At 31.6% G+C, this 12,904-nt stretch overlaps 1 protein-coding gene across 6 annotated transcripts in view; it reads left to right on the forward strand.

Annotated features, from left to right (window-relative positions):
• LOC148605403 (CD109 antigen-like) overlaps positions 1–12,904 on the forward strand; it is a 54,512-nt gene that overhangs the window by 30,643 nt on the left and 10,965 nt on the right. For 4 of the 6 annotated variants that reach the window (XM_088548741.1, XM_088548743.1, XM_088548742.1 and 1 more), the window contains exons 20-25: positions 6,243–6,360; positions 7,270–7,383; positions 8,727–8,828; positions 9,818–9,946; positions 10,748–10,886; positions 11,451–11,627. In XM_088548741.1, coding sequence (XP_088404867.1) covers positions 6,243–6,360; positions 7,270–7,383; positions 8,727–8,828; positions 9,818–9,946; positions 10,748–10,886; positions 11,451–11,627 — 779 coding nt within the window. Of the gene's footprint in view, positions 1–1,422; positions 1,616–4,131; positions 4,334–6,242; positions 6,361–7,269; positions 7,384–8,726; positions 8,829–9,817; positions 9,947–10,747; positions 10,887–11,450; positions 11,628–12,904 lie in introns of all 6 variants that reach the window. The other 2 variants (XM_088548739.1, XM_088548738.1) reach the window with 2 other exon arrangements.

The following is a 12,904-nucleotide window of genomic DNA, read 5'->3' on the forward strand; positions in this document are numbered from 1 at the left end:
AACACTTTCATCTTGATCTTACGTTTGCAATAAACGTATTCGTTGCATGTCTATTTGCATTCTATATACACATTCATAGAATTCAAACACTGGTTTCACAGAAGGGTGTGCGTTTCTTTTCCCCAAATATTAAGTACCATTCCACAAAAAAGTCAAGCACCATCTTTGGGTTAATGCTATTCAAGTGGTAGAAAAACCTACCGAACAAACGATGCTATATTTTCACTGAACGATTGTCCTTTCTGTACTTAGATATATATATATATATATATATATATTAAAGAAAACTATACATTCATCTTCCATTTAAGGAGGTTGATCTAGGATAAGGGACATAACTCTTGAAATCTGTGATGTTTGTTTCAATTTCACCAAAGCCTATCCAACTTTCATTTGAAAGAGAATGAAATCAGTCCAAGTTACTTTGATGCTTACAAGAGATTGATGTAAAATGCTGAATACAAACGTTAAAATGATTTTTAAAGAATTGTATTCTTTACTCTAAGGTCTACCTCCTTTAATCAACCAAGTGAAACCTAAACAATAAGACAAATATCAAATTACCAACTTCAAACGCATTCACATAAATCTGATCTGGAAGCAGCAACAACCGAGTACTTAATTGATATTGCTCTTTTGTTCTGTGACTGTTCCTGAAGGAGTAATACAAATGTGCATTTAGAGGGTTTTTCATATTCATAAATCCTGACTGATGTTGTCAGTTGGTGTATTTTTATTAATACTGCTACTTGAAATTTGATTTTTTTTAAAATCCGACAAAGTCACATCATATGTTGTTCATCAATATATTATTCCAAGCGAGGAAATAGTGGGTTTCGGATGCAATTCCGACAGTTGTTTTCATCCATTCCCTGTCATATAAATTTCGTCTCAATTTATGGTAGGTTTTATTTGTCGCTGAAAATGTTAATTTAATTTCTATTTACTATGGCAATTCATACAAAATATCAAAAATAAAAATATGTAGGCTTTTCTCACATGAATCACATTTTTAGCTGGAATACTACTTAAAGCGTGAAAGAAGCGTGAAGTATAAACACTTTGAATATTCGTTCATAACTATACCATTGCACTACAATGTCTTTTGAATAGTGCATTTAGAATTGAGAAAAGTCTTTTTACAAATGTTTCCTTGAAATATCTTTAATAAGTGATTTTTATTTGGTCAGATATCTGGATTTGTTTATAAATGTATCAAAAATGAATTTATATTCACATTATTAAAGTTTTACGACAATGAATATCCTCCATTTTTTATCAAGTTGCAAAATACATGATAAATTATCGATCTGTTGATGATATGTTCTCTCGCCTGACAGTGGGATTGAGTTAGGGGTGAAATTATACACCATGACCTTGGAGATACAGGAAAATACTTATTCTTCATTTACATTTTTCAAGTCTATTATCATCACGTTGGTGGTTTCCTGATGGGAGGCATTAATATTCCAATGGCAGGTGGTATTTTTGGCACAGGTACAATGACTGGTGGATCAATATCACAAACATTACCATCACAAACGTCATTAAAAAAACCAGCAAAAGTTAGAAATGTTTTTCCTGAAACCTGGCTCTGGAATAACGAAACAATTGGGTATAATAGTCTAAATGACTCCATATGATTCAAAGCTGCAATATCATATTAGTATATAATATCGGCTTTTATCACTGATAACAAAGCTTGTTGCAAGTTCTATATTCTAACGTAGTTAACAGTCTTGTCTATGGTTTTTGCTTTCTATGTTCTTTCCTTATATCTGGGTAAGCATACATATCTTCCTTTCACACGAAGAGCAAGAAGTTAAAGTATGGTAAATTAAATGGCGTTTGTAAAAAAGTATTTTAATCTCTCTGCTACTGAATGTACCAGCACAACAATATATCTTATAAATGTTTTATACCGACACTGTCTTTTGTAACCAATTATCAAATTCTACACGCCCGAATAATATAATATTAGTAGCGCAAAGCATTTTTGTACTACAGTGCACTGCTTAAATTTCCAATGGTGTCAAGCACTGTCTCACGGAGGGAGATGTTACTCCGCTAATACACAAGTATATGTGTGCCGATTATGATGGTCAATCCGAAACCTGTTCATGATCCTGAAATTTTGAAAATCATACCCAGTCATTGACATTCAAAGTTAAAATGTAACCGATTTAATGACTTGATGATGATTTAGAAAATCACACACTGTTAATGACACTCCATGGTGTAGCTGCTATACTGCTATATATTGCTATACCGCTATACATTACACCATGACAAACTTATGAAAAAGTAATCATGTTATCGACAATGGCAACAATTTCTATCCTGATTATGACCGATCGTTACATACGACATCAAAATTACAATTTCTAATGAAAGTAACCTCCGGAAGTACTATAATAATGAAAGTGAATGTCATGTGTATCGATCTGCGGCTGATCAACGTGTGTCAATATAACTATTGTTATTCCCCTTTGTAAAATGGGGGTTGTCGTGATAGGGTGTTTCTTCTGCAATCAATCTAGTTTTGCCCTGAATTCTGAAATAAGATACAATAAATGAAAATCGTATTATCCGTATTTTAAGGATGTACTACATGAACATGTATACGTCTGATTTCTAATTTTAATGTTAGTTTTTGCTTTCTAATTGTCCATAGTCAATTTTTGTTCTTTTTTATGACTTATCGTAAGTAGCGCGATGGAAAAGGTGCATCGAAATGCAAAGACAAGGTTTCCTAAACTAAATTTCCCATAGATGTTAAATTTATCATGTGAAAATAATGAAACATAACATAACATATGATTGATGTGTGGAGATGAGAACAGTCTTGAGTTAAGAAATGCGATTTTTACTGAATTTGCAGACAGCATATTTCAAAATGCAAAAATACACATAGTTTTTTTTTCCCATTTGTTGGTTTGTTTATCCTACCATTACAATTTTTTTGCTTTTATTGATTTCGGGATTTGTGTGTGTATTTTTGTTTTTGTTTGCGCTAATACTCTCTATAAATAGATTTTTTCATTGAACCCACTGCTATTTCTACAAAAGTATTTTTGTCTCAATATATCGTGAATCGAAACAATTATTAAAAAAAGGAATCTGAGATTCTATTGTTAAAATTCAATGTTTTTTTAAGAAATGTGAATATCAATTCTCTCAAAGACATATTAAAGTCATTATTATTAATGATTAATTTAATAAAAGATAATAAAAAAAATATCTGTATTATGTTTTAGTTGAAAATGTTGATGGGATTGTGTTTTCACCTCTCTCGTCTTATATCGTTTGTTTATTATTTATCTTGTTTCGATTAATTCCTTTAAAATTTGTTTCCAGCAAAATATTCGTCATCATCAATAACATGAGACAAGTTAAATCATATGTTTTAATACAGTGAAACCTGTCTAAACCGGACCCTTTTTGACTGCAGAATTTGTTTGGTTTAGCCAGGTATTGCCCGGGTTTAACGTGCATTTAATAGACATGTTGGAGAATAAAAAAGTGTCTTTGATAGACAGTTACTCGGTTTTTTCAGGACTCGGTTGAGCCATGTTTCACTGTAGTATGATAAAATAAAAACAACATGTACATGTGAAGGACTGCTTAAAGATGTGTCCTGATTAAATGTATATATGGCACACACACACACATTTCACAATACGACTTTAATGCATCTTTTATCAAGAAATATTTTTTTCAGTTCTAAAAACGGTGAACAGATGTTTCTCGCATGTTTTACAAACTGGGCCTAATCATATGGAAAAGCATATGATAAAGACATAATTTTCAATTTACGGAAAATATATGGTGAACAATTCTTGTGAAAATATAAAGATAATGTTTGATGGTTACAATAATAAATCATGTTTAAATGTTACTTCCGTTAGTTAAAACTTTTAAGAAGCAAAAAATATTAAACAATAAAAGGACAATTTTCTTATTACTTTATTCATATGGTACTTGATGCTAACAGCAATTGTATCTAAATAAGCAAGTTATATTGGGTTTGCTTTGATGAAAATAACATATATATATTTTTATTCTCAGTCCGATTCAAGATGTAAGATTTTGTTTATTAATCTGTATCAAAGTATTTTTTTTTACTTAAAGTTTTGCCTCCACTGCCAGAATTTCATCACGGTTTTCTTATGGGTGGAATTGATTTCAATATGAGGCCGATGGCAGGAATGATAGCAGGTGGTGGTGGAGCTACGATCCCACCTGTTTTACCGTCTCAATCTAATTTAAAGGCCCCAACAAAAGTGAGAAACGTGTTTCCTGAAACATGGCTGTGGATGAATGATACAATTGGGTAGAGAAGTCTTCCAGTTGTTTAAGATTGAATCACCAACTTTATCTAGTGCATTTACACAACTTCATAGCACGCATACGGTATTCCCTAATCAATCTTTTATCTTGATACTTTTATGGGTTTCAGTGATCTGTCACCACCCATTGACTTCAAATATATTGAAAACTCTTAGAAGAAAGTTAGTGTATATCATACAAATTTCACGGAGCATTGCTAAAAATAGAAGGTTTACTTCACCCGCTGACTAATATGTCCCCTACTAATGCACCACTAAGACATTTCAAGTTTAGTGTGGAAGTATGTGTATTTATCGTTTTTCGGTTTGATTTCCATATGTTGTTCGTTGTTCATGAGTCTGTGTGTTTTGTATCTAATTTAGGGTCTAGGTCGGGTTTTTGTCTCCGTAGTTACAGGTGTAGCTTATCTATGGTTTTAGTGTGTAAGTCGGGTTATTTATCGTTTCTGTTTGATTTCAATATATGTTCGTTGTTCATGTTTGTGTGTTCTGTATTTGATTAAGGATTTCTTGTTCCATTGTTAATGCGTTAACACGACTAGTGTTGTATATATTTTGATTTCATTTTCAAATGATATTTTTTTGGTCCCGACAATTGTTATTGTCGTACGTGAGTGGCGGTTTACTAACGGTTCCTTTATATTGAGTCGTTATCGTTTCTATTTATCTATTACTGTCAATCATGTATCCTTTACTTATTTGGACTATCAGATATTTATGAAAACCGAAAATTTTGTATTGTTTAACATCGTTTTTGTACTACAATCTAATTGAATCGGGAAAAGTATCATGTATGATCACAAATTACCTTTGAAGAATCATTATTTTTTACCTACACATTTGGACTTCCTAATATCTTGCCTTTTCAAAATTTATTCCTGAGATAAAGAACACTATTATATTTCTCATAATTGGTCTATAAAACATATCAATAATAAACTCAAAATGATAAATAAATGTTAAACATGATTATATTTCACCATCACCTTTCAATATTTCAGCAACTGCCGCATATTAATTCGAATTCAGTGCATTTGTCTTTGGTGTAATACCCCTGTCCCACGTTTCCTAACTAAGAAATCTTTTTTTTAAATGATAGATTCTTTATTCTGATGACACAAATAGTCAGAGTGATGGGTTATGTCTACATTTCCTACCACTGCTTGGTTCTTACATAGACGAATACATATAATGAACTATTATTTCTATCACTCTCATGATTGTTTCCCATGACTATAGTTTTTCATCTTTTTTCATACAACTGGATTAATCTAATCGTGCATTTAACAAAATTAATCGGAATTCCTAAAAATTATTTATATTAGTTGTTCCTTTAATTTCGATTACATTTTATGTCAATTATTTTTCATTACTTCAAATTATCTTCTCACTGCCTACTGAGTAAATGGAAAAACTTCAGTTAGTTAGACAGTCACGAATCATGTGTACGGGTAAAATAATTGAGTTTATTATTAGCTTTTATAGTCTACATTTACTCATTTAAATTTCCATCACTGCACAGTAACATTAACTTCTTTTCGCGCTTGCTTTTCATCCATAGTTGCATGTTTGCTAGCGTACTGTCTTCTTTTGTTATGTTAATTTTGAAGTGTTTTGTTCCTAAATAATTTAGTAATTTGATTTATATTTTAGTAGGAAAAACGTACTGATAAACATTTTATGCAAATAAGTTTCAAATGTATTACGGTAGAAAAAATACTTTTGTTTATTTGAATAACATTGAAATATCCCTATAAAATCCGAAGATTTCTTTTTTCATTTATTTTTTTTTTAAATTAATGACTTAATCTATTTTTTATTTTGCGTTACTTGTTTCAATTACGTGTTAATAATGAAATCTTACGAAATTATATATATTCATTTTTTAAACAGAGCCGATGGTCACGTGACGATATCTACCACCGTACCTGATACCATAACCTCTTGGATTGCAAGTGCATTCGCAGTTAATTCAGTGTCGGGTTTGGGTATAGCTCCCGTTTCTGCAAAGGTATGTTCATTTAAATTTTAACAGTGTCATTTTTTCCGACGCAGTCGGTATAGTTTCGCTTTTTCCCAATGACCCTAAAGACGCTCTTTCATGGAAACGCAAGTCACTTAAACACAATTCTGTTTCTCGATTGGTCAAATACTGATAACTTAGTGGCGTTCGAAAAAATAACTGTATGGACAATTAAAATAGCGTGTGTTACTTCCTGAATGGAATGTAGAAAATTATAAGTAAAAAGAACAAACTTTTACTGGGTCGGCTATATTTTTTAAAGATTGTACTTGTTTGTTTTTCTATGAACTAAAAAGACTATATCATCCATGTAAAGTTTATATACTGAATACTTAACTCAATACACAAATGCATTTCCGTTCACATCATTTTTTCTTAACTGAATTGAAAATATTCCAACCTTTAAGAAGTCTATGTTTGAGTCCTAAAATGACCTTATAGTCAAGTGGTCGTTATTTCTGACTTATCTTATAATTATAAGCATTGGCAATAGTATACATGCACCCAACTCATTTGAACGGGAATATATTGTAATTGTTTCTTACACTTCTCAGATTATATTTGAGGGAATGCTAATATAGTTGGCATATTACTGTTGCTCGATTACTTGTACCATGTATTCCTTTACCAGGTTCCACACTTATCTACTTCCAGTTAGTCGTACTGTATTCCTATTTTTTTAACTTTTGTAATAGATTTCTCAGATTCAATTGCAACAATGCTTAGAAATTTGTTATATTTTATGGCGACTTGTACTGTGCTTTGGCGTTCTAGCTTTCTTGCTAAATTGCATTCCATTTCCTCGTCCGAATTACTAATATCTAGACGATGCATAGAATAGAGGGAGATGGTTGAGTTCTATTAAATCATGACATGGCAAGCAACATCTGGTTTCAGATTGAGACCTTTAAACCATTCTTTGTCAGTCTTAACCTGCCATACTCTGTGGTCAGAGGAGAACAAGTTGTACTTCAAGCCAATGTATTTAACTACCTGACATCTGATGTGGATGTAAGTATACATAATCTGATAAGTTGTTTGGCTTTGTCTATGAAAGATGGTGCTATGTGTAGTCAAATGACATTTGACTTCTTTATATTTGCGACAAATAATGGGAATATACGAGTCCTTTTTTAACACGAGCTGTGCGTCTGAAACAATCACTTCCTAACTGAGTACGTTTTTGTTTTCGACTAAACCATCTTTGAGCACCAACATATATGGGACGTCGTTGACAATCCTTTCCTTCACACGATTCATGTGGCATCTGAACATATCGAAAACAAAATTATCACATGTACTGCTCTGTGAATTTAAAACATTTGCCAAGATATCACCTCTATATAGATATTCAGTTTAAATATTTTAATTCGAAATCCCACAAAGTACAGTAATTCTATGCGGTAAAATTCCCATTATATTGTATATGGGAATATGAGGAATGAGGATAGTGAATGAAGATGAAAATTTTGAATGAGGAGGGTTGAGAACTACTATTTTTAAAGTTTGGTCATGAAAAAAATATTTTAAATTTTATCTAAATTAACAGTTTAAGTAGCACTCCAGCTAAGGATCATGCAAAATGTGATTCATGGGTAAAAAGCCTACGTATTTTTATTTTTGATATTTTGTTTGAAATGTCATAGTAAACAGAAATTAACATGTGTTTTTTTTTCATGTAACCTGTTCTATTAAGAGATAAAAATTATATAGAATGCATCATAGATTTCAAAATTAAGGGAGATAACTCTGTAAATGACGCTAAAATACAATAGAATCTATTGGATTTTCAATGTTGATTATCTCCTAAGAGCAGGCAGATTTGAATGAATAATTACACATTTCATAGTATAGACCCATAAAACAACTTAATTACAAAAATAAAAATATGTAGCCTTTTTTGGGGTGTATCACATTTTTCAGATTTTGCATGATTCTTACAAAGACAACTACTTTAGTGTTGCGAAATTAAAAAAAAATATATAATGTTAAATTTGATAACGTGAAAAATCCAATAGCAATTCTTTGGGGGATTGTTTATGGTGGAAAGTTTATACTATTCAAGATCTGTAATGACTTTTTAGTACTTCTCTGTCTAACAATCAGGCAAAATGTGTCTAAGGTGTAGCACATTAAGAAAAAAAAACAGAAATTTTAATTTATTACCAAATTATTAATACCTCATAACCTCAAGAAATAACCATCTAAACATAGTTGGATCCACTATGAAAAAATTGTAGAAAAAAAAATTCCAACACTTTCCCTCCCTATATAAGCAGTCAAAACATATCTATGTATTTATTTACAATAGTAATAAAGAAATATATATCTTTTACGTATTTTATCGTATTTAGGTTTTAGTTACTCTTGAGAAGAACGATGACTTTAGAAGTGTCGTGATAGCTGCTGATGGAACCACTAACTACGTTTCCCAGGTTCAGACAGACACTGTACATGTATGCATTGTTTGTTTTTGGATACCAAATAAAAGCTAGTTTTGTATATAAGACTACATGTACTTTATCAAAATATTGCATTCGCATTGCCATCACTTTTTAATTTATTACTTCTTTTCAGACGTTCAGATAAAAAGAAAACAGCTTCCACATATCAATGTATTTCTGTCTCAATTATAACTGATTATACAATAAAATCTGCATAAAGCATAAACCCGTTTAAACAGACGCTTTCAAAGAGATAGACCTAGGGTGAGAGACATAACTCTTTAAATCGGTGATATGTTTGTATTATATTCAATTTCACCAAAGCCTAACAAGCTTTCCTTTGAGACAGAATGAAAACAGTCCAAGTTAATTTGATGCACGCATGAGACGGCTGTTAAATAGTAAGCATAAACGTTCCAGTGATTTCTAAGAGTTATGTCCCATACTTTAGGTCTACATCCTTCGTATCAGTTTGAATGTTTTATGAACATGTGTTAACCGGGAACCTGTATTACATGAACAAATTATTGAGTTTAAAGGTGACTCGGTTTAAACAGGTTTTACTGTAAAGCTTTGTAATTGATTAAATAATTGAAAATGGTTATTTTCAACAGCCCTTCCCAATGAAGAACATTACATAATTATTTTTTTCTATGCATCAATTGAGATAAAGGACAGGAAAAGTGTTTTGATTTTTTCTGTGTAAAAGTTTTAAAAAGTGAGCATTTTACCTAATATTTTTGGCAAAATTTTCGTTGGCTTTTATTCCATTTTCCTCTAGCTACTGTCCATACGGAAACCAGGTCGATCATAAGATATGGGTGGCGCAGAATAATCTTTTTATTTCTCTTAACATTTCAGTAAATTAAAAGCCAATAATTTGAAAAAAAAAAACAGTTCATGATATCTAATGAATAAAACATATTGTGGATACAAAAGTTGGCATGTGCCATTCACTGCCTAATTTTTACATGGACTCTCTCTACTTGTTTTACTTACAGGTAAAAGCAGGAGAAGCCAAGTCTGTTTTCTTCCCAATCGTTCCTGCTGCTCTTGGCCCAATATCACTTACAGTTAAAGCCCAATCAACACTCGCCGCCGATGCTGTGAAAAGACAGCTCCTCGTTGAGGTAAGAAAGCGAAACTGCCTACGTAACTGCCATTCTGTGTTTCAAACTTTTTCTCTTTGAATTCACCGTATGGAGTACATTTTATAAGTTTTACTTCTACATGTATTGTTTAAAATTATAAAAAAAACCCACAAAAATCAATATTGCACTTTTTCGAATGATTTACATTAGTTTCAATGAGTAATCTCTCATTAGCATCATTAAAACAAAATAGAAAAATTAAAATACAAAAGTAAATTGTATACAAGAACTACCTAAATCTAGAAATATCGAAATAGAAAGCCAACTCCAGCAGCGATAAGTTTTGCCAGCTGCAGGTCATGTCGGAGGGATTACATTATTATTACATGTTAAATACAAGGAATTAAGCAGTTTCAAATTTTGCAACGTCAAATATCGGTAATTAATAAATAGAATATGCGTGTATCGATCGTGGTCGGAAAAGTCTGACTACAGAATTGAACCATACATCCGAAGTCCAATTACTGAGTTTAGCCTTTAGGATTAAGCGCCAAAAGTTGTATCATATTAACATTTTAAGTAATACAATTCATATCTATGATACAAATGTTGAAGTGACTTCTAAAAAGCTTCAGATTTAGAAATAAGGGTAACAACAAATTTATAGGCGATCTTATCCTTGAAATGAACGAGTTCCAGATAGCGTTGTACAAAAAAGTGTGATTATTTTGTGCACGTGGTAAGAACGTGCTAGAAATGCAAACAAGCTTTAGTTTTTTCAGTATATATACTTTTCTTGTAAATTTAAGTTTCTTATATTCAGTTTTTAAAATATTTCAGCCTGAGGGTGTTTTGAAAGAATACAACACACCAATTTTATTGAACCTAAACCAAGGAACAACTGCCCATGAAACCGTTGATGTAACGTTACCACAAAATGTAGTCGCAGGATCAGAACATGTCCGAATTTCAGTTATTGGTATTGATATTTCTAAATTCAAATAACTATAACATAAAGCATGTAAATGTATGTAAGACTATGAACAAAATCTTTGCTATTTAGATATTTACGTTTTTTCCAATTTTAGTATATTGAAAACATGTCTAAACCAAACCCCTTTCAAACTGTATATGTTCAGTTTAAACTGGTGTTTAAACTTATATTATGGCAATTATACAATCGGTAGGAAATTCGACTATACTAACCTTTTTATGATAGAAACAAATCTTTAAATCTTCGAGATAAATTCTACGTTTTCCAGTAAAATGTTTGTTGAATACTATTAGTTTAACCTCGTGGTAGTACCGACTGAGCTTGCTCAGAAAAATAACATAAAAGATCTGTTCAATTCCGTCCCATTCCTTTTCAATCTTGTGTGGAATCTAACAAAACGTTCCCTTGTATACATTTGAAGAATTAAGTTCCTACTATTTAGTGTATAAATTTACCGTAAATATCATATATATAATTAATTATTTCCATAACAACTTGCTGAAGCGTTTTTATTACAAAATAAACATTTGTCTAGTTTTCACTAATCAGGTGACCTAATGGGACCAACAGTAAATAATATGGACAAACTGCTGAGGATGCCTACTGGTTGTGGTGAACAAACGATGTTAGGACTTGCTCCAGATGTATTCGTCACCAACTATCTTTCTGCTACCAAGCAACTGTCCAGCGATATCGAAGAAAAAGCAATAAATTTCATGGAAAAGGGTATGATTTAAATTTAAATAGCAGTGAAAGAAAAAAAAAATTAGAAACGTTCTTACTTACTCGTATTAGAGAGCGGGGAAAGAGCTAGTGTGCTGAAAAACCTGGCTTAAAAAATACTGTATAAATATATTTATACAGCAATCTTCCTATTCGCTCAAGTAAAACATATTGACTGTTTATTCATAAGGCTTCAATATGCCAATGTCATATTATCACTTATTACCACGCCCACTGCTTGAATGTTTACATGTCCAGCAAAGGGTCGAAGCGAGGACACAATGGGACAATGTTTAGAGTCTAAAGCAAAATAAAGTTGTTACTTGTTATTATTTTTAAACCACAATACATATCTTTGCTGCAAAAATGAGTCAGTTATTTGTAAATAAGTAGCACAATCTGTCGCACTCCAATCGATCCCTAATAGATTAACAATTTAAACCTGTCTACCACATCAATATTACTCCGCCCATACTGGAGGCCCCACGCAACATTTCCCATTCATGAAAATATTTTTTCAGATTGAAGTATAAACGCAATAAAAATGTCTTGACTTCTCATAATCGAGCCTCGCAGTAACCCCGTTTCTTCGCCTTATCCTTTTATTCCCTTTATGCGAAGTCAACACACTATTATTTTCTCTCTCTCTATATATATATATATTTGTTCAGCGTTATCGACTAACATTGTCGATCTCGTATAACCTAACTTTGTATTTTGGCTACGTCTCCTTACTACAGATCTACTAAAATGATATCCAAATACACTTAAAACATACATGTAAATTACAAATGGCGTAATCGATCAACAGTTAACAGTATTGATCTTCGTTAAAAAAGTGTTGATTGCATATTTTAAAAACAATATATTATTTTTTTTTGTTATTTCGGGTGTATTGGAATTGTTTTCAATTGTAGTTTAGGTTCAATGTAAACCGACTGAAAGTCGCTTATATCCGATAATCTAACAAGCAAGTGATAACAATCAAAATGTACTTTTTATATGTAGTCGTAATTAAAAAAAAAGTTATTTAAAACCATTTTTGATTTAATTCCTACCCTAAACGGAAGTGGGAGGTTTGGTGTGATATAAAACCTGGTTTAACCCACTGTTTCTACCTGTAATGCCTGTGCCAAAGTAAGACCATTGTTATTGTTTACAACTTCCGGTTTTGGATCTGATACTGCCTTTTGTTATGCACTTTCCTTATTGTCTGAATTTTGTCAAGTTTCTCCACCTAGAAGGCTTTAAATGTAAATTAATTACACGGTTCATGCAAA

This window comes from Perna viridis, chromosome 10 (genome assembly GCF_037379345.1).
Source record: "Perna viridis isolate PV_CMFRI_1.1 ecotype Kerala chromosome 10, ASM3737934v1, whole genome shotgun sequence".
Lineage (NCBI taxonomy): Eukaryota > Metazoa > Mollusca > Bivalvia > Mytilida > Mytilidae > Perna > Perna viridis.